The sequence below is a fragment of the Melozone crissalis genome, unplaced genomic scaffold, assembly GCF_028551555.1.
Source record: "Melozone crissalis strain CALT ecotype California unplaced genomic scaffold, PUWL_Pcris_2 ptg000013l_1, whole genome shotgun sequence".
NCBI lineage: Eukaryota > Metazoa > Chordata > Aves > Passeriformes > Passerellidae > Melozone > Melozone crissalis.
The window spans coordinates 2,771,291-2,794,224 of NW_026535791.1; the positions used below are offsets into that span (position 1 = coordinate 2,771,291).

The following is a 22,934-nucleotide window of genomic DNA, read 5'->3' on the forward strand; positions in this document are numbered from 1 at the left end:
GTTGAGAGTTGGGATTGTTAAGCCTGGAGAAGAGGAGGCTTCAGGTAGACCTCACTTAGGCCTTCCATTATCTTAAGGGGGCTTACAAAAAGAAGGGAGGTGACTTTTTATACGGGCAGATAGCAGCAGGACAAGGGGCAAGGTTTTAAACTAAAAGAGAGCAGGATTAGATTAGGAAGAAATTCTTCTCAGAGAGTGGTGAAGCACTAGAACAGGTTGCCTCAAGAAGTTATGGATTCCCCATCCCTGGAAGTATTCAAGTCTGGGTTGGATGGGGCTCTGAGCAACCTGGTCTAGTGGGAGGTATTCCTGTCTCTATGGCAGGAGGTTGGAGCTGGATGATCTTTCCAACCCCATCCATTCTGTGGTTTTATATTTTAGATGTTGCATAATAAAATTACATGTGTTCTGCTTGCAATAATACATAATGCCATTTACAGCAATGTTAAGAAACTATTCACAACTTAAACATGAACAGAACAGCCAACAAAGCACAATAAATGAAACACAGAGTTGCAAGGTGTTAGTTACAAGATTCAGCATTTCCCTTTACATATTTTTGGGCTTACTTTTTTCTTTCTTTTGCAGCGTAAAAGAAATAACTACACCTATTGAACGTACTGTATAAACATACAGAAAACAACACACTCCTTGGAGGACAATGAAGGTCATATTTATCAGTTTCAGAACAGTAGTATAGTACCACAGTTATGGAAGCTATGCTGACTTTGCACGCTACATCAAAAGCACAAAGGACTGGGACTCACATCTGCAAGGCTCAACACTCGAGTGCTCAAGGACAGAGGCCCAGCAGGCAGCCCGCTGCCCTCGCAGGGTCAGGGAACAGGACACTGGCCTTAGTTACCTCCTGGGTCCCTTCCAGATTTTCAGGAGATTTGTTTGCTTGCTTTTCAGCAATTTTTATTATTCCTGCAATGTTCCCACAAAGCTTCATATTGGAACATTACTCAGTTTCCTAAAAAAAGAAAACCTGTGAGTTCGGGGACTGCTCAATTAAATTTGAACAATCTGGATGTTAAACTTAAAATGAACACACATCAACACCAAAGGCATTTTCTTTATGGTGTTTATTTTATGCATTAAAATTCCTCTGCAAAAAGCTTTGGTCAGTCTCTTCAAACTTTGGATTGCTGTAATGCTTTTCTAGACCACCTCTTTGCTCATGAAGTCCGTCTCTCCCAGTGACTTTCAGAGGCAATGGCTGAAGGTCAGGCTTAATGCAACAGCCATGGCCTCCATCAGTAGGTTTCAGGGGTGCTGACCTGCTGCTGGGCCCCACCAAGCCCCTCTCAGCCCCAGTGTCAGTAGGTTGTGGAGATGGTGGCACTGTGGTGGATGGAAGGAAACAGTCATCAGCCACAGCAGCAGCAGCAGCAGCGTCCTCGTGTTTCTTTAGCAACTGGAAAGTGCTGTCGAAAGGGGAGGAGGTTTCACTGAAGGTAAACAGAGCCTGGTCTGAAAACTGGGAGAAAGCACTGTCCAGGGAGCAAATTGACGACACAGATGGAGATGTCCCAGAAGAAGACTGGCTGAAAGAGCTAAATCCTGAGCAAGTATTTAATCCCTCTGGCGTTGGAGGCAGGAGACAATGAGACAGGTCTTTCCTTTCAACGTTTTTGTTTGTGTTGTCACTTCTACTGACATCAATCCCTACAAGCAAGCTCTGATTGCCGAGCTTTTGCCCCTCCACCTGAAGCGACCGGCGCTGGCAGAGACACTCCTCATCTCCGTGAGGCAGGACCACGTCACAGCTGGCTTTGCGCGTGGCCCTCTCGCGTGGCCCGGCGTCCTCGGCGCGGCCGGAACCGCGGCCCTGCAGGCCAACCGCGGGCTCGGAGGAGCGCCGCTGCCTCCGCACAGCCTTGGGAGCACCCGAGGCAGCTTCCGGGGGGAAACCACTGGAGTAGGGAGACTTGCTTGAGTTGTCTTGCAAGGAAAACTTCGGGTGCGCGTCGTCAGAAATTTCCAACTGCTTCAGCTTGGTTTGGCTTTGGATTTCGTCCACCTCTGTCTGCTCCGAATCGCCGTCGCTCAGAGTGAAGACAGACTCCCTGCTTCTGTAATCCTGATCACAGGTTTTAATCCAGTCACTGGAGGAAGAGTCAGCTTCATCATTTGCCTCATTTTCCAGGCTGTCATAGGAAGAGTCGTTCTGATGGAGAGAAGCAACATCTGCAAGGACAAACCACGTGTTAACACATCAGTGACTGAACCGCCCTCTTGACAAGCAGCTTTTTTTTTTTTTTTGCTTTTTTTTTTTTTTTTTTTGCTGGCAAGTATCCTTTACTTTCGGGGGCATTTGCCCTTTAAAGATTCTTCAAGTAAAAGTACTAAGAATTTAATAAAAAATTGCTCCCTTAATTTTGAACTGGAGAAGCTAAAGTGAGTACTAAGCTACTATTCAGTCAAGAAATACAAGATAATGGCACAGAGAAGGGTTGGGGGGGATTTTGTTGTGATTTTGCTTTGGTTTAGTTTTTTTAAATGGATAGTAGCTAATCCAGCTGTGAACAATAATTTATATACATAGATACATATATGGTATACATATATTGGTAATTTATTTATTTTTTCTATTCATTATTGGACATTGAAAGCAACATTTAATCTTCCTATCCTTCTTTTAGACAAATGAAGAGAACAGGGTATATACTTCTTACCTCTACTTCTTCCAGAAAACACAATATTTTTAAGAGCAACACTGTGAAGCTTTAGGCTCAGCTTAAACAGCCACCTCATTTGCACTGAGCAGTGCACACCTGGACCCTATCCTGCACCTGCAATAATTGGAATTACATTAAATTTCTTTTGCTCTGGGTTAGGCTAAGCTGTCTTATCTCACATTTGCAGCAGACACAGTTCATGCATGGGCAGTCACCATGTCTCAGTGCCCGCCTGAAAGCTCATTCAGTTTCTGTGACCCTGCTGTTGTGGGTCTGAGCTCTCACTGCCAGCACATCCCAGCACTGCAGACCCCATGTGCTTCACTCCTGGGAAGGGGGCAGGCCAAATTTCACCCAATCTCTCTGGAGGGAGAGCATCAGGAGTTTGAAACAGCCACACACAGTCAGTCAGACATGCCTGACACAAGTGCTATTACCACTTTCAGTACAGGCCTCCTGTGACAAAATTCATTTTACAAAAATGCTGCTTTAGAAATACTTTAAGGAGAGATACAAAACTCCAGTCAAAATCAGAGGTTGGAGAAAAAAAAGCATTAATGATAATCTGGAAAGCTCTGTCAACTAGTCTGCCAAACACTTTCAGTCACCAGTTCCATGATTTTTCTGTGGTAGCAGCAAAATCTGGATGTCCCATTGAAACTCTGGAGATCTCTCTCTTTTGATATTGAACACACACTTTCAACCCTAGTGTAATGGTGGAAAGCTGTATTATGACCACTGTTGATCACTCCTGATATTTTGGGAAGACAAAGGCTGATGCAAAAATTCTAGATTTTAGAGGAAACCTTCACTAATTATTTTTTATTTTCTTTGTTTCCCCTCCCTCCTTTTTTAACTGTAGTGGTTCAGATGACCGGTATAGGAACAAGAGTCTTTGTGAAAGCATTTTGTGACATGATCCAGGTCTATGGTAAATTGAATCAGTGATTATGACCAATTCTTTGAGGAACTGAATGGAAAGAGAACAGCAATATTTGGGAACACCCCATGAAGAGGGAACAGCATTCTTCCATGGAATTTACCAATCTTTTTTCTGGCTGAGTTTATCTGTCTTAACAGGATCAAAACATCAATCTGCATTACCTGAGCTGTTCTCTCTCTTGCATGTCATCAGTATTTCTCCAAAGAGGGAGGCAATTTCATCTCCAAAAATCCTGCAGCAATTCTCAATGAGGAACTGTACCAGACTAGAAATCTGCAACAAAGCAATGGGAGAGAGATGTCAGATCTTCTATTCTCAACTCAGGACAAGTTCACCATACAGATGAGGAACAGGAGCAAACTGTCATCCATGAAGGCAGCCAGGAGTTACTCTCTCAGTCTCCTGGACCCAATAAACTGTCCTGGTAAACATCCTTGTAAACATCTTTTTCATTCTACTCTGTCCTGTTCAGAGGTCACCACAACCATAGATCCTCTTGAAGAGAGAAGCATTTTGCTGACACACTGGGCATTGCTTTATGACCTCTCTCTCCCTCTCCCAGGAAGGTTATGAGAATGGACTGATGAATGTTTCTGGAGCCCCGATAAGAGGACAAGTTCTGATTTGAAGAGGTACCGAGCATTCTCATGTTTGCAACCAACAGCCTGGTTGAATGGGATGAAGGTTGGTTGGGTTTTCTGCTACACCGAAGTGTTTCTCACCTTTTTAATAAATTCACTTTCTATATCAGGAGTGGAGGATACAGGAGGCCAGAGCAGGCTAGGTGCAATGCAGACAGCCAGATTAAAGGCATTCATCTGGTTCTCTTCAGACCGCATTTCTATCCCATGCAGCACTCCAAAGATGTAACGCAGGAGAACAAGATTAGCTCTGGGGAGATGCTCTAGTAACCTGAAAACATATAAAAACAGAATTCTTCACATTAGTGACCCCTTTCCATAGATATACACAAGTCAAGATAATGGAAATGCAGGAACAGGGTAATATGGTCCACTAATTAAATCAGGGAGAACGTCAAAGAGATGTTCTTGTTGAAAAAAAAATTGTAAGTTGAATATTTGTGATTCTGCATTCTGGGATATGCATTTGTAGGAAAAGAATGTAGAGAATATAAATAACCACCTTTGGATGCTTTTTATCTTCTCTTCATTATTTCCTTGATCCAGCACAGAGACCCACTTATCACACAGCTGGGATGATAAAATACTGCCTGGGATGTTGCGAAGAAAATCCTTATCAAGAGAAAAGAAAAAAACACGTGAGCAGCTGTTCTGGGGCATGTGAGGGAGTAGGAATAAGATACACAGATACAAGAGGATGTATCAATAGGACAGCACTTGCTGGCAAGTATATTGTTACACACAACCACCAAAACCAGAAGAAAATCACCTGAGATAGAGGCACTTTAGATTATGCTTAAAGTGATTATTTTCCAGCCTTTCTCTCCCTTTTCCTGTCAAAACAGAGGTATTTGAACACTTCATCTGATATTGCTGAACTAAAAAATCTGCAGTGAGACAAGTAATTTTGATGTTGCTTAATGTCTGTCTTATCACTTCACTTCATCTGTAATGCCTGTTTCTTCTCCTCAGCTGACAAGCTCAAATACCTCCCAACCATAAGCACTCCAAGGCATCACTACCTTCCTTCCTCTAATCAATGGAGTACTTAAACTAATCATTGATTGTCCTTTTATTCCTCTTTCCTAACACTTCAACCGTGAGCATGGAAATTGTTGCAGTTTAGGAAGAAGGCCAAATCCTAGCTTCCCAAAATAGTTAGGCTGAGGGAAGCTATGATGCTTTTTTTGCACAAGGAACATTGGTTTTGACATACAAGACTGTACAATGCATGGAGAAAATAATCAAAATACTTATGGCAACACTATAAACTCACTAGGATCTGCAGTGTAGGGTAGTACTGATGTGTAAGGAGACAGGTCTGCAAACATGCCTTTTAGTATTTCATATGCAGAGGGTAACAGGACCATGCTGTAGCACAGACCAGGAAAGCTGTCAGCAAAATAAGCTGGCTACTCCTCTTCCTCATGCTAATTCAGTGGTAGCCTCCTGTGGAGATCCTCACAAGGTTAATGTGCCACCCGTTCTTGTTAATTCATTCTTCTTTGGACCTGTCCCTGGAGAAAAGCCCTCCCTGGCTGAGCACAGGATCTGTGCTGCTCTCACCCAAAAAGAGAGACAGGAACAATCTTCACATACCTTAAACAAAGATGCTGTCACAAATATGGATTCACGGGCCAGGTCCACTTCAGCGCCTGAATCAAGCTTCTCCTTTAGCTCTTTGAATGTTTTTGCACTTCCAGAGCGTCTGAAAATACCCTTAGTGGAAGGCCCCTCTTGGTAAAGGAGGAAAAGCATGTCCTAAAAAAATTTAAAAGGCCAAGAGGATTTCCCATAAATATATTTTATTGTCCAGTGCCACTAAAATGTAGTTTTGCCATTTTTGCCACAGATGAAAACCTTTTCATCCTAAAACATATCAGAAATCAAACACAATCTAGGCTCACTCTCCAGATCTTGCCAAATTGCACAGCAAAGCTGTGATTTAGAGATCTCATTTTGGGAAACATCCCCTCAGAAATACTGTGCTGGCACTGCTGAGCACTAACTTTCTTCATGACCTTCCAGGACCTGTGCAAGTTTCAGTCAAGTCATTTAAACATATAAATGCTGTGGTATGGGAAAAGGAGAGTGGTCTATCTAATTCAAAGCTTTGCATTTGACAGTGGCCTCAGTCAGACACTGCTTTGCAGAAAAGTGTGAGACCCTCACTGCTCATCACTGTAGTTAACATTATCACCAACCACAGATAGAATTCTGTTTTACTGCTGATATCTGAAAAAAAAGAGATTTTTATCTAAACTAGAAAGTGCTTTGTTTGTTAATACATATCTGCACTTCTACAGCAGATCAGAGTCAGGTTTTTACCCCTTTGCTGCTTGTGAGCAGTATCAGACTCTGCAAGCAGCTCAGGGCTGCCAGCAGAACCAGCTCTGAGGCAAGGTGCTCCTGCCTGGGAGGTCACTCCAAGGGGGACAAAGCTCAGCTTGTGGCTCCCCTGAAGCCAGTGAGGCTGCACAGGATTAAACAAGTAGACAGCTTATTACAGAGAAGGGAAAACAAACAGATTCCTGCCTAGTTTTTAAAATAACAGGAGGGACTGATATTTTCTGTTAAATAATAAGAGGAAAACAAGGAGAAAAAGAAATACAGAAATTTCTCCAGAGATAACAAGTTCAGGATATTTGCCAGATGCTTATTTTGATGCTTAGTTTTCTGCAGTCTCCTGAGGGCCATCTCTCAGACATGCAGGTGAACTCTTGCAGACCGGCTCCATGCCATGGAGAATCTGTCAGGGTTATCCCTCTGAAAGGGGAAACACATGCAGACAGACCCTGGGATTATCTGTATGCACACAGCGGCCTGAGGACCAAGTTATCAAAAATGATGGCAAGAGAAGGGACACCAAGGGGGGGTCCTGGGACACTGGTCCATCATCATTAAACTGAGCTAGTGAACAGCAATAGATAAGGAATGGAGTTTGGGGACTTTTCTAGTCTGGGCTGTAAGGTAGGTTCTCCTGTCACACAGCAGAGCAAGTAACTCTAATGGAAGCTATTACTTCTGCTTTTACTCTTTCATGTTTCTTTCTCACTCTTGCAGAAGTCCAAGATCAAGAATTAATGGAAGTGTAGATACTTTGGAGGAGCACCTTCATGGCAGCAGGACTCAAGTCAGCATTTTCATTCTCTTTGCAGGAATTTATAGCTCTCCCATCAAAACAAGCTGAGTCCCACAGCACAGGGTGTTAGCACATGAACAAACCCTTTCAAAATACATTTTGAACAAAATATGCACAAGATAAAAATGGGAAGCCCCTATTAAACTAACAAACCCAGATGCAATTGCATGAATGAAGCCATGGTGCAAGACAATTCAGTGTGACAATGACTAAAAGAGAGTCCTTCAGCTGTGAAAGCAAGCTGCAAGCTCTGAAGCAGTTATCCAGCATGCCTGCAGGATGAATGCTGCTATTTTTTCTCTTGCAAGTAAATCCCATTCAGTTCCCCAGTATTCTATTCTCCAGAGATGCTGCATGAATTCAGAAGTTCTATTTTGTGGTATAAACACAATGTTTAAAATTCAAAAGCACGAAGTCTACCAAGCTGTGGTTCTATGCTTAGTAACTTTGGGGATTTTTTTCAAATAAAAATTTACTATTATTTATGTGTTGGAGAAATTTCTGAAATGCAGCATTGGCTCATTTCTTAAACAGAGAGAAGGAGAGATCAGGTGATCACAGCCACACAGAGTCCATCTCTGGAGGACTTATTTAAATAACCTAAATAATAAAAATGCATACTTCTTCAAAAGAAAACACTATTAAAAGACCTGAAACATGGTATGATTCACTATACAGGCAGTGATAAAGCAGCACATCGAGCACCAGCTTAGGAGACAGAACACCTCCTCTTGTAAACTGGTGTGACCCCACTGATTTCAGTGGGGTTCTGGCAATTTCTTCTAGCCAGAAGTCAGGCTGCTAGGATGAAGGGCCCTCATTCCCACTTTGTAACTACTTCATCTGCTGTACTGACAACAGGGCATTCTAATGACCAAAAATGCCACATACATGCCTTAGTTATGCCTAGGAATGGGCTCTAGGACAACCTTTTTCATGCTCCTAGGCTGGTTTTGAGAGCACCCACAGCACCAGAGCTCCCTCAAGGCAGGATGAAAAGATGATACTGTAGCCTCCACACTGCCACCTATTTTTTGCAGGGGTGCTGTCAGACCAAAAATGAGGATTCAGGACGCTTGCCTGCCCTGGAATGACTTCAAGAAAGGCTCTGAAATTGCCTAGTTATGGGCAGGTGGCATTTTATGCATGCGTGGGCTACCTATATGGGACAGTGGATGAGACATTTATGGATGTGGGGATTTTACAGAGATCTTGGGAGTGGTTTATAAACTATGTGTGAATGTGGCATTTATTTATACTGTGTGAGTGAGGATTAGGGAACCAGCCTTATAGCATGGGCTATAAAGGAGAAATAGCCCAGAGCAGCAGACTGATCACATGCATTTCTCAAGCTGCTGTTAACTGGGCCTGACCACAGAATATGTTCAAAACCAAAGTTCTTGCTGGGACTCACAAATGAGGTTTCCCTATGGAAACCTTTCTGGTTTCTTTGCTTGGGTAATTTCAATGTCCCATTTACAAACATACCCTCATTTACCACAAAGAGAAATTCCACCACTGTAAGACCCAACCCTGAGCCTGGGACTCACCAAGAGGGGTCTGGGCAGGTTGTCATCCTCACAGATGGTTGTTAGTAAGAGGCCAAAGAGTTTCCCAGGAACAGCAGATGTTGAGGAGAGGGGTGCATTGTCCAAGTGAGTGCCTGGGCCACGCCAAAAAGCCCAATTTATGATTGATCTTTTCCTTTTAAATGACTTTTGGCTTAAGTCTGGGGAAAGAGAAAGGTGTTTATTACGAGAAATGCATTTCAATTCTAGTTCCAGTATTTGGGTTTTGGTGGTTGCTATGGTTTCAAAGGAAAAAATGTCATGAACTCAACCAACTCCTTGCATCCAGCTAAGCCTAATCCACCATGCACATAGCTCTGTGTGTGTGTGTGCAGAATGTGTTGCCTCACTCATGCCCTGAAGGGGATCACCAGGATCTGCCCTGCACTGTTGGAGCAATGCCAGCACTCTCCATCAAGTGCAGGATGGCAAACCTCAGCCTGCTGACTTCACACAGCTGCACTCTGCTAAATAACTCATTTTCCACCCACAGGGGCAAATCCACTGCCCTCACCTCAGCATGCTGTCCAGGGCCATCCTAGCTCTCCTGACAATGTGGGAGACTCTCCCCACAAATACCAACAGAGAATCAGCTAATGGGATGGGGCATTTTCAGGCCAGGAAAAGCCTTTGCTCTCTTCTCCACAAAGCAGGAGTATCATCAGTGTCCTCACTCCAAGCATTTGCTGACTGTGGCCCAGGGATGGTGCCTGCCCTTCAATCACTGCCTTCCAGATGGCACTGCAGCACGCTGCCAGCACACTGATGGGCTCTGCTTGTCCCCACTGTAACACACCTCATCAGACATCAACTAACTGAAACCCCTGTCTGGAGGGTGGAGAGAAGGAAATACTGGTATTGGGACACAAAAAAAGGGTTTTATATGACCCTTCTCAACATCAGCCACTGTGAAGTCTTCTTAACAGCATGGGTTACTGCTAAAGGGAAAAGGAGTGTGGACTGTTTATGACAGAAGTGCTAACTGGGAAAAACTTAATCTGATATATTTTTCCTTTCTGAGATGTTTTCAAAGCCAATCAGCATTGATTTAGTCGCTTCCCTACCCCATACACATTTTAATTAGCTGGTTCTCCCAAACATTTTACTTTCTGCTGTTGTGGAGGCCAGAACCAAGTCTTGCAGAATTAAGGACTGTGGCACAATACCAGATTTTTCTCTCCAATACTTTATTCTCTCCTATACTTTATTAGAATTTGGTTTTTAGCTCAAAGAGTGATTTCCATTATAGGTCATTCCATTCCAGATCATGGTCCCTTTGGGAATGGGTGGCAGTCTTTTCATTAGATGCTTACAGGATGAAAAGTTACAGTTTAACTCCAAATGTGAACATATGAATGTGAAAGCCTGAAGAAAAATGCTTTTCATAAAAAATAATGAGGATGTACATTTTAGGCAGTCCAAAGCTTCAAGAAATGCAAGTCTGGCAGTGTCTAACATTATGTTTTGGGAGACCATACCTGACCTGTAACTTTGAAAAATGATATTTTTTCCTTCAGGTGAGCTAGATATTGACACCTGAATAAGGTTTGCTTCACAAAGGTTTGCCAGCGTTCTAGTGACACAGCAGTAAATACATACTGGTGTTTTTTTCTGTACACCCTGTAGGTCTCAGTGGAAGCAAAAATGAAGAAGTTATTTTGGAGAACAAGGAATAGAAAAAAAGGAGTTTTAAAATTAGGAACTCTTCTCAGTATTTTACTGATTGTTCCCCCCTTATCAGCCATGTCTCAAACTGAGAATGTGAAGAAGGGGTCATTGCAAGGAACTGCACCTCTCTCCTGGGACAGGAAGGAAATCTCAGCCAGTTCCATACCAGGGCAGACACCAACAACTGATGTGTGCCAATGAAATGCCCTGTCCCTTAAAAACTAACATTCAGGGAAAACCAGGAAAACTCATCCTTTTCATACCCCCTTTTAAAGGGTGTTCACAAGTCTTAAGCTGAAGAGGACATGAGAAGGGGTGTGTGTTCACTTTCTTTCCTTGAACCTCTGCAAAGTTATAATAGTAGGACAAGGCCAGACTCCTCTCAGCCAAGACAGATGCCAATTACTGCTCTGCAGAAGTACTTCCACACAAAGACCTCATGGCCTCGCTCTGGCAGATTATTCTAAGCCAGAATCAGAAAAAAGTAATACCAGTTTGTTGGAAAATTTTGGTCAGAGCTCACAGCAGCCACCTCTTCTTGCTCATATTTTACATGAAGAGAATGTCTAGTCATAGTTAATGTCCTAGCCAGGGAAATGACATTTCCTCTCCTTGAAACTAATCAGAAACTTCTAAATAAATCTTCAGCTCTATTTAACAATGTGCTCATCAGCATAATTTATTGGCTATGTTTAACTGGTAGGTGACCATTCCTGTTACACGCTGAAAGGCTACAACAGAGGCAACAGAAACACCCCATTTCTTCCACACAGAAAACTCTCCTGTACAGCTTTAACCATCCTGCTAGGACACTTGATGCAATTTGGTGTCCACAGAACCACTTACATGACCTGAGGGCCAGCTCTCAGTCACACCAGCCTGTCAGCACCTGCACTGCTGTCCCACCCTGGTGCACACTGTTGGAGCAGTCACACCTGCACTGCTGTCCCACACTGCAGGAGCAGTCACACCTCACTGCTGTGCCACCCTGGTGCACACTGCTGGAGCTGGCAGCTGCTCCCTGATGCCTGCAGCAGGGACAACATGTCCTGCACAGTGGTGTCCCACTGCAGGGAAGTGATGGCAGGGAGGGCAGCACAGCATGTGGCAGTGGAGTGTGGGGTTACAGATACTGAATTTACTCTGTATATTCACTCTGTATGTGGCAGTGTGCCCAGTGGGTATTCAACACAGATTTTGCCCTGCTGATTTGAAGCTCAAAAGCCAGACCATAGCCTTGGCTTGCATGCAGATAATTTTTGCCATTTTCCAAACCCAAAACAGTCAGGAAAAGCACAAGGAACAGCACTGTATGTGAGATAACCTGCTTTGTAAGCAGTTACACCTATACATCACTTCAACAGGTTTTGTCTGATGAAGAAGGAAAGGTGAATGCACTAAAAGCCTCTTTCTCCCATTAGCACAGTCCCTGTGCATGACCTGCAGGCTGCCCCAGGCTGCTGCTGCCCCAAGCCAGGCTCACTCCACTCCTGCAGCTTGCACAGCACTGATGATAACACATCTGCATTAGAACTCTACAGGCCTGATTTGCATTTCTATTTTCTTTTGCCAGTCAACATCAGCTGCCAAAGCAGGGCCTGTAAACCTAATTACACCCCTTTGCTAGATTGCCTCATTCTTAAAATATGCCATGAAGTAATATACGATACAAATTACTGGGAGGGGGGTGGATGAATGCATGTGGAAAGGAAATTAATTTATATAAAATATAATCAATTTCCAAAATAATTTGTAATGGACTCTGGTATAGCTTCACTGTACTTAATTTCTAAAACCTTTACAAATGGATTCTATTAATATTCATATATTGTGGAAGATTTTAAGTATTCGGGAGTGCCCAACATAACAGTGTGGATGTTATTTTTTCTATGATGTGTTTATTAATGGTGAAGTGAGGCACCTAATTGAGCTGAGAATGCTAGGGTGTTAAGAACAACAAAAACACACCATGGGATGTATCCTTGCCCTAAGTCTAATTTCCCAATCCTGTCACTATCTTCTTGTTTTATCATGAGCAGAGCACAGTCATTGTGTCACTGACAACAGAGTGCAAAACAAAGAGTATATGCTCATTTTTGCAGCACCAAGGCCAAAGGCAGAACAGAGATCTTCATTATTTTACTCAAAGAGCACTGAAATAAAGTTCTATTCGCTCACCTCATCTAGGTACCCAGGTACCTGCCTAGACTTTGCCACTTGAGGGTCCCAGTGAGGCAGAGTGTTGTCCTAAGTACTTTATAAGATGAAGGATTTCCCAAATGTTCCATGGGAATTCTGTGCCAAAGCCTCGACTCTTGAACTGTGAAACCACCCTGCCTTGTTACAGAGCACAGCAAGGGCTGCAGAGAGAAGCTCAGCTAACAGGACTCACAAAAATTGCAGGCAAGAGAGAGATTCTGTCTTTCTTTTGCTGACTTTAGAACAATCACTTGACAGGCAGCTTGTCAAAATGTAACTTCCAAAGATGACACATGTACAACAGCACACTCAGATCAGTGAGAGCTACAGTGCAAACCCCCCCAGAGCAGCTGGAAGATACACCTGCACGCTCCTCTGCGCTCCCAGCCCGGCACAAGTGCCTTCTGCAGCAGAGCCAGGTGGCCAGGCTGTGTGTGGGGACAGAGCTGGGCTGAGGGGACAACGTACCGTTCAGCTGCTGGCACACAGCCACCTGGCTGGGCTTCAGCACAAACTGGCACTGCAGCTCCTGGGGCAGCTGCTCTGGCAGGAAAGGGCCCTGGAGCTGCCTGGGGCAGGCACAGGGCTTTGATCCGTGGGGCATGGCGTCACGAATGTGGCTCATTGTGATTCCAAAGGGATACTCGTGGCCTGTTCAAAGAGAAATAGAAATCATCTCTGTTGGATTGACTGGAGACTTGCAAAACTCCATCTGCCCTGGAGGAAAAGCAGATTTGGCTTGTTGGCCGGCAGCACGTTCTCAGTAATCTAAGAATTGTTGCTTTTCTCCATATTTGCATGGGCATAAATCATACACTGGCAGATAGGGAGTTACCGTGTTTGGTGTAGTTAAACAGATGTAAAAGTAAAATCGGATCTATTACAGCTGTATCACATAAAAAGCCTGTCAAAAAAAAAAAAATAAAAGTGACTATTTCTGAGTTCAGCGTTTATTCTTTCTACTGCTTTTATTGTGGCACTGTAAGTTAGGTACTGCTTGCTCACATTATTCTGGAGGGAAATGAGATTTTGGGATCAGACCTGTCAAATTTCTGCTAAGCATGCAAAACCAAAAAATTCCAGTATGGAAGTGATCTTCCCTCCCTTAGCATGTTAAGTCCAACAGCCATCAGCTCAGTCAAATGAGACACAATTATGGTTCCTGTGTGAGGCTGAAACAGGAAGGAAACGTTAATCACAGGGCTGATGCAAATGAGCTCTGTTGGCTTAACCAGCATCTTTGGGGACTACACAGAGGCAATTCATTTCTGGAGGAGCTTTCACAAATGCCACCGGAAAGATGCTTTTCCAACTTGTCTAAAGACCTGGTGGATTAAATATATGAAATGTGGATGCAATGCTAAGATGTTTTAGTTAGCTTGCAGTTAGACTTGAACACTAAGAGAATGGAAGAGGTGTTATTTGAGATTACAGTATAAAGCTACTGCACAGGCAAACTCTGCTTCTGACGTGCACCTGTAATAAAAGTTTGCCTTATCTAATAAACTTTTGAATAAGTATCAAGAAAAGCATCACTTTCATGTCAGATTCTTCTTTTCCAAGGATTGCAACTTGAATTTGCAGTGAGAGTCAGTCAATTAGAAAGGCCTTTTCCATTTCTGAATTCTCTGGTTTTATGTTTAAAGCCATGGATGTGATTTGATCTGAAGAATATACACAATAATGGTCAGAAACCCAAAGTCTGGTATGTTTCAAAGGCAAAACAATTTGCACTCTCTGTAAGGTGCACAAGTTAGACATTTTATAAATATTAATGTTGTCTGACTCCAGTGAAGCATTTGTAGCTAAGGTTACTTTGAGAAGGAATGCTAAGATTTACTGGGATTAGATGTGCAGGAGAAAAAAATAGAAAATCCACAAGTTTTTCTTGTTCTAATCATCTGCAAACTCATGCAGCACAAGTAATGCCGGGCTTCTAAAGGAAAATGTTCTTAGTAATGGAAAGGGATTTGTTCTCAGTGAATCATGGGCCAAAATAAAATCACTCCATCCAATCACTTCTGAGATTTGTGTTGATTCCTGGTCCTGAAATGTTTTGAAATGCATTTTAGAAATTAATAAGCACTAATTTGCTCCTAATCAGAGGGGAGCTGTCAGCTAAAATGAGAAATACAGGATTGGAAAGGATTGAATCAGTTAACTTGAGTTGTGGAAGGAAAGATAATTTCTCAAAATTCTGCTGAGTTTTGCTGAGGAGGGGAGAATGCTATGGAGGTGCAGGAAGAAATATGGGAAAGCTGGACAACCTCCAGAAGAGGAGGTGACTGGAGAGGCCAACTCTGCAGAAACCCTGGGGCTCATGCAGCAAAACTGGGGCAGAAATAAATGAACTTCTTCAACCTCTTAGTGACACAAGCAGACATCTGCTCTTCAAAACAAAAGATCACCATTTCCCTAACTCCAGAGAGGCAAACTCATGTGATAGGGAAGTAAGAGAAAAAACAGGAAAAACAAAGCAAAAGAGGAAGCTGAACTTCAGTCTTCTCTCTATTTCTTGCTTCCTACAGCAGTAGTAACTGAGTGAATATTGAAAAACAAAACAATGTCAACAACTTACCAATAAGAGGGTAAGGAGCATGTTCTCTTCCTGAAATCACCCATAGCTTGTAGTCTTTTTCAGAGCCCTTTAAAACCAAAATTAAGAATCAGTTTGTCAGCCATTAAGGACAGGTTCTCAGATAAAGTTTCTCACAATATAAGGATAATCTGCACCTTGCCAGCAGGGTCAAAGGAATCCCCTTTACTTTTGCAGTGCCCAAGCCTCCCACCAGCAAAATTCCTGCACTGTGTCTGTCATGTGCAATGTGGTTTATGTGACCTGGGCTCAGCTCTGAGCAGTGAGAGGTGCTGGAGCCCATCATCTCTGAAGAAAAAGGGGGAGATTTGCCCCCAGTTCTTTCCCTCAGACTGCAGTGCCTCCTGGCAGCAGAGGGATGCATGTCAGACCCCCCTCACTACTCTGCTCCACCCTCTCCACAGCTTTTCCACATCTCTAAGCAGGAGGAGCTCAGGCTGGTGAGCCGAGAGCATCCTGTGACTGACACCGGAGCACAGGGCAGGAGCACCTCCACCTGAGCCCACCCTAATGATGCCAAGGCAAGGATGGCAGCCCCAGGCTCCTGGCACTCAGTGCTGCCCCAAAATCTTGTTGTAGGGCGCTGTCAGCCTTTTTGTGCAGCCCTTTTGTGTGGAAGGGCTTGGGACTGCTGGATGGTGTTTTAAGACTACTGAGCCCTCTTTTAAAGTGTACAGCAGAGAGGATAAATTTACATCAAAAGAGACAATTTTCAAAAGACTGGGGAACGTGATCTTTTTGGGAAAAGCTGTGAAAACCTCTCATTTAAATCAAATCAAGTTAAAGCAAATTCAAAATATTGCCTTTAGCATAAATGTACCAAAGAAGAAGTGGATAAATACACTGCATTAAAAGTGATCTATTTTACCTTAAATCCCTTTTTGGTGAGGGATCAGAATCTAAATCAGAATAGTTCAAAATATAAAAGTTTTCTGGTATAAAAAGCAATAAATACCTCATGACAGCATTTACTTAGATCCAAAGTTAATTCCTATCTCCTTTCAAACAGACTTGCCTACTACCCTGCATTTTCTGGACCTTCACCCAGTGTTCCTATGGCTTTTGAGACTCTTCCTACTTGCTGCATGCACCTGATGTAATGCTGATACACCCAACAAAGCATCTGCACTTTGCTCCCTGACTGACAGAGCTCTCTGGCCCATATTAGCACTGCTGTTAAGTCAGCTAGCAGGGGGCAGAAGGAAAATAAATAGGCTTTGGAGACATCCCTGATGCCTTGGGGCAAGCAGCCAGGAGCAAATAAATACAGCTGAAGAGCACAAGAAAGGGTATTTGCTTTTCCTTTCACAGACATATATGAAAGGGTTCGTTGCTGTGAAGGGGAAGCAGGGAAGGGAAGGGCCAGTTAAGCGTGGTTGCAGGAGGCAGACTGCTCATCTCTGACTGCAAATCCTGTCCTTTATGGCTTTATGAGGCCATTTGTCAGGATAAATGTGACTGTCCCAGAAAAGTCAGCAAGCGTACTTACAAAGCTGAGAAACCCAAGGCCCTTCCTTCTGCCCCACTTGATAATTTGGAGCAGATGATCAATGCCATTTTGCACGAGCTAGCTGTCATTTCACCAGAGAAACCACAGAGGAAAAAACCCTGATGTGTTAAACCAGAGTGAACTCAGCCAAAATAATAGCCCCATTAATCACACAATATGTGAAATGTAGTTTTTATAAGTGCCATTGAAAAGTCATGGAGCTCCTTTCAAGTGGTTCTCTGTGGACAGAAATAAAAAACCTTGATACAGCACGTAAGGCAGAGCGTCCTTACAGCCAGAACAATCCTACCAGGGGGCTGGGTATTTGATTGATATGCAGGCTAGAGCTTAATTTATTTAGCTTGTTTGATTTTATTGCTAATCTTATGATACGCCTCTAATGAAAAAAAAAAGCTTTCTGCTATAAAGAAGCAGTAAAAAAATGTAGTATATTAGCTGGGCAAATAATTCTGCAGGCAAGGTTTTACATCTTTCATATGGCTTTCATTCTTTTTCTACTTGAAATAAAAACGTAAAGAGGAGGAAAAGGTTGATTGTGATACATACAAAAGAACACAATGCTGAAACCCAATGAGCTCCTTGTCCTGCTAATCTCCAAGTATTCTCTTTAAATATTACCATTTTCCTGGTTTTTCTGTACACAAAGTGAGGAAGTGCAAATGACACCCATAAAATGGGTAAAAATGAAGCACATCACAATAAAGACTTGCAGCTGTAATAGCACTCAGTCTCCTGATTTTTGGTGCAGAGCAGGGGAGACAATCTGCAATTAAAATCCTAATTTTAATTCACCTTTTATCCTTTTCACCTTGCAATCCCTCTGTCGACTCCAGAGATTCCTTAATTAAATGGACTACTGGATTCTGAGCCAGGGTCCCAGCCCTGATGTAAATGAGATGTCTGAGCAGTAACAAGATGGGCAGACACAAATTGCTGTGCCTGGGAAATGCCAAGCCAGCAGAATAGACTCCTGCATTAAAAGTCTGTGTAAATGATGGATAATGGATGCTGGGGAAGGCAAATCCTGAGGTTACTCCAACTTTTGCTGTGAGTCTCCAGAAGCCCCAGGGAAGCATAACAGTGGCATTTTGCTCATCATATTTGACTCTTCACATTCAGGGCTGTGGTAAGGAAAGACTTGTCAGATTCCATGCAATGAGATGAATGTATGCATCCTGAGTAAAACATTTTAAAAAATCCTGTTACCCAAACAGCAAGCTGATAGACCAGCTAAAAAGCTGTCACCAGGAGCTTCTGTATGATGATCACTGGTACTGGTTGGAGCCATGCTGTGAAACAGAGTGAGAAGCCAGAATTCTTGTCCCTGGCACCGATCCTCTACCACACCTGAGGCACTACGTAGTCTGGGTTAGGGCAAAGGAAGCCAGCTGAGGCAGGACTTGATCTAGCAGGGATCACTGCATCTATCTGGTACACTACCCTGCATTATTGTAAGTTCTGTAAAAGCCTTTTTCCAAAACAGTTTCAGGACACTGTTTAAATTGGGTGCATTCAGATTCCACGCAATCACTTAGTTACATTCATGTATCACATAACTCCAAAGGTCCATGGATATTCAGAGTACCTGACTGGGACACTTGGGAGCAGTGCAATCTGGGGACACAGCTGATCATGCATGTCTGCACACTCTGAAACCAGCTAACAGGCAGACCAGCAGGCTTCTTGCTCACACTGAAGCATGCAAAAGGACTCTATCAAACTCTCACTCCTCGTGCCAAGGTATCTCCTCTTAGGCATCAGCAAAAGCAACTTGATTTAAAAGTAACTTGAAACATGACTGCTCCCTTACAGGGATGAGAGGCTCACTCAAAAATTTTAAGGCACTTGATAATCTCTGGAGGTCTGTATGTTAACAAGGCACTTCTGCTGCATTTCAACAACTCTGGACTACTATGTTAAAGGATTTCATTAATGTTCATATCTTAAAACTTGGAAAAAGTGCAAGGGAAGATCTGATTGTTAAAAGTAACTACAATGAAAGACTCATTAAAATTGGTGCAAGGACTTACATTAATTCCCAGCTGCTGCAAGGCCATCAGAATGACATCATTTGCTGTATCAACATTGGTTACATTTAGGGTTTTTGACTGTGAGCAGAAAAAAAGAGAAGGGGAAAATGGCATTAAAATTCTGGATTTGCAAAGAGTATCTGAGTAGTGCAGTAGCTCTGCATAATTCATTGTTAGAAAAAATGAGAATATCCTGTTAAAATTTTACTTGATAAATAAATTATACTACATAGAAAAAGGTCCAGCTGTCTGAAACCAAGGTTTGATTCCTCTGCTTTGTCACACACTTTCCATATTTGCTTCCTGCTTCCCCAACAGCTCAATCAGAAGAGAGTATTACAATTACTGGGACATGACTTCCACATTAAAATATGCAAGAAGTCAGAACCACTAACAGCACTTTTAGACACTGCATAAGGGAAGAATAATGGTTTGATTAATTTAAAAGCATGGAAGTTTCAATGAAACATTTCAGGGAGTTTTTTTCAGTGAAATACCAATTGTTAATTTCTGTCCTTTTCAACTGAAGATCTCTGTGGTAAGAAAGAATTGTACACAGGCTGTTCATCCCCATAACCTTTCCCACATTCTATATAGATTTCTCAAAGCTAGATTTGGCTTAGTACCAGAAGCACTTCCTCTTGGTAATGTTCCATCCAGTTAAAACAAGACCTTTCCAGCATCCTCCAGAATCTGCAGATAGGCAGTTTGGAAAAGCACAGAGCAGCAAAGACCCCACTTTCTAACCAGTTACAGTGACCAGTACAAAGTGCCAAGCTCTGTGTCAGCCCAAGTGCCACTTCCTACAGCTGTCCTTCCAGAGGGAGATTTCAGCACCTGCGGCCTGGCACCAGCATGGCTCCTGTCCTGCAGGGCAGTGCTCTGTGCCTCACTCCACGGGCTGTTCCAATGCTTGCAGCACCACACCCACGCTGGCCTGGCCTCCCAGCCAGCTCCCACACACCAGGCACAGGTCACTGAGCCCCTGTTAGAGGCTGGCTTGGCTCTGCCACCAGGACCACACAGCTTGTGTATTGCAGCTGCTTCATGGCTGGACTAAAGCCTTGACAGAACCCACTGCAAGGCAAACCCACTGCAACAAACCACACAGGCCCACCTTAAAGAACAGAAGGCAGCAGAGCTAGGATGTAGATGTTTACTGCCAGTCCCAAGAGAGTCTGCAATACCCTGTAGCACATCACTTTTATGCTGGCCATAAGATGTTCAGGTGAAACAAACCCCTGACAGTTTGCATTTTAAAAATATCTAAGCTGTACCTTTGTGTAAGACCCTGGCAGTAACAAGCTGCCACTGCAATGAAAGGAAAGTAGTGAGAATACTGTGTATCTTGCTTCAGGACAGATCTGAATGCTCATACCATAAAAAATTTAACATTTGCCTGAAGCAATGACATCTGGCTCTCAGGAGTAGGTCAGCACATTTGCATAAGTTTTGCTCTTGGCTAGAATACAGTTTGTGCCTTATGTTCAGCCTTCCCTACTGTCCAAAAATGCAATAATTCTTGGGTGTCTCCAGCTGCTGTAGCACAGGAACCACAGCACCATAAGAACTATGTGCATCACAAAATTTCCATCTGCTCCTCTACTGTTTTATTGCTGATAATATCTAGACTACAGAGTGTTGTTCCTAGGACTGTCGGTGTCAAGGGACCATATATGGCACAAGAGCTAATTATAGCTAAGGAGAAAAGACACTGCAGAAAGCCCCAACAAACCCTGGCACAAGACTGCAACACCAGAGTGTATGTATGATTTATAGACTTTTACACCTGAGCAGACCTTGATCTGCAGTCCTGCATTTGAACTGTCACAATTATTAGTATTGCTTATTAACTTTTGTCTTAGCAACCTGGCAATTCTGTCATTGTTTACCTTAATGATGATTTTCTGGGGGAAAAAAATAGAAAAAGGCAGACTCCTTTATGCTTACGTCTATGCAAATATAGAGTTCTAAGTGGAGAGTCATTTTTGAGCAAAGACTTACAGTGAAATCTAACTTCTGTGAAAATTTCTTATGCCCTTGTCCATGCTCCTTAGGATTCTGAGCTTGAAATACAGATGCCACAAGCACAGTTAGAAAGAAATGATAAAAAGCAGAGGAAGAATGGTTTGACTATCACTGAATGCTAGAGTATCTCTATGGAACTGGCTACATACAAGAATTTAGCTTAAATTGGTTAAAAATTATATAGTCGAAAAGGTACAAATCATATTATGGGTGGCCTTCCTTTACTATCTACTCTTTGCCTAGAAATCCACCAAAATCTATTATTTGATGATTAACATGCTTAAGGCAATTTCAGGGTGCTCTTATACACTGATTTACTGACTTAAGATTATTATAAACAATATAACAACTGTAACTGACATTTCTGGAGATGCTTATGCATAAATTCTACTAGAGGTGTTTCTTGGGACTTCACACTCTCGTCTTTAGCTCATTTGCCAGAACCAGTATTTCTTACCAAGCACACTGCCTTAAAACAGAAATTGTGTATTAAAGATAGGGAACAAACAGGGCTGTCTATGCCAAGACTTTTCGAGGGGTTGAATCCTTAAAGGAGATAGCAAACCAAAGGAAACCTCTCAATATCCAAAGGATTTGCAGGTGACTAGCACTGCTAGGTGATGTAGATTTGGAGCCCAGTTTAGCTCAAGAACACTTACATATGCACAAGTCCCCACGTCCTTTGCAATTATTGTCAGGCGGATGCTTTTAGGATTGTCCTTTTCCTTCTCTTCTCTTATCCGACTGACAAAACAAGAACAAAACAAGTCAATTTTTAATATTGCACACATAAATAGCAAGACATAGTTTATACAGCAATCAAGCAGTAACTTGGTAAGAAGGAGATGGTTTGCAGATGTGCTGCAGTAGAAAGATCTCTGAGGACAAGAGCGCACCCAGCAGTGTCTGGAAGGGAGGCTGACTGTGGCCCCCCCTAATGCCCTCTTGCACTGAAGTTCACTGCAGAAATCAGAGTAAGCAGCAGAGAAAGAAATGGGAAAAAATCAAGCTAAAACTACCCATCATTGTGATGCCTGAGTCTGCACTACAGACTCCTACTGGAATCAGTTCCATCAGTGCAGACTAGTTCCAAGGACTGAACAGGAGAACAGTGAACTGGAAATCATCCCAGCAAGGATGAAACAACCCAGCTACTCTGAAGAAGCAGGTAAAGACAAAAGCCTCAACCAGAAGAACTGGGCAACCAGAAAACAGAACCCTCCAGCACTGGGCATGTTTTTTCAGAACAAAATACAGCCAGCCTTGAGCAGCAGAGAGGTTAGAGCAGAGGTTTCTGAGCTGGGCTTGCCTGAATTCCACCACCATGGAAAGAGTTCCAGGCTCAACTTGAGCCATGAGGTGGAGCTCAACAAGAGCTCCACCTCAATTTGAGGTGGCAGAGGCTCCTGCTGCTGTGTTGGGAAGGAACAATGTGTGATAGGAATTGCTGCAGTTTTCTGCTGAGCACAGAGAAGCAATTCCCTCCTTGCACAGGGATTGTTGCAGAAAGCACACACAACATCTTCTGAGGGAGGAGACATGCAAATTTTTTTTCTTAATATTTGAAATTTTATTTTTCTTAATATTATCTATCATGATGGCATAAGCACCACAGCTTGGGAATCACTGGTCTAGACCAGGACTCTTTCCAGTGTCTTTAGAGACCATATAATAAAGTACCTTTGCAAAACAGACAGCCATGTTTCCTTTTGTTCTGCAGACCTGAAAGAATTAAAGGAAAAACAGGACAAATCAGCCTTCATTTTAAAACCAAAACAGTCCTTCTACAAACAACAATGGAATGCACCTTCTCTTGATTGCAATTTCATAAATACCTACAAAAACTAAAAGGTTTACCCAGATTTGAATGAAAAGTCTGCTTCCCTGCAAAGTCAGCTGAGAAGCCTGCCAGGGAGATCCAAAGC

At 42.9% G+C, this 22,934-nt stretch overlaps 1 protein-coding gene across 1 annotated transcript in view; it reads right to left on the reverse strand.

Moving 5' to 3' along the window:
• Positions 1-349: 349 nt before the first annotated feature.
• Positions 350-22,934, reverse strand: part of ARHGAP20 (Rho GTPase activating protein 20) — a 57,243-nt gene continuing 34,658 nt past the window's right edge. The window contains exons 5-15 of the mRNA XM_054271412.1: positions 22,690-22,731; positions 21,669-21,753; positions 18,982-19,059; positions 15,424-15,490; positions 13,314-13,496; positions 8,961-9,139; positions 5,868-6,029; positions 4,771-4,880; positions 4,350-4,539; positions 3,789-3,900; positions 350-2,193 (exon numbers count right to left, since the gene is read on the reverse strand). Coding sequence (XP_054127387.1) covers positions 1,094-2,193; positions 3,789-3,900; positions 4,350-4,539; positions 4,771-4,880; positions 5,868-6,029; positions 8,961-9,139; positions 13,314-13,496; positions 15,424-15,490; positions 18,982-19,059; positions 21,669-21,753; positions 22,690-22,731 — 2,308 coding nt within the window. The 3' untranslated portion in view covers positions 350-1,093. The remainder of the gene's footprint in view (positions 2,194-3,788; positions 3,901-4,349; positions 4,540-4,770; positions 4,881-5,867; positions 6,030-8,960; positions 9,140-13,313; positions 13,497-15,423; positions 15,491-18,981; positions 19,060-21,668; positions 21,754-22,689; positions 22,732-22,934) is intronic.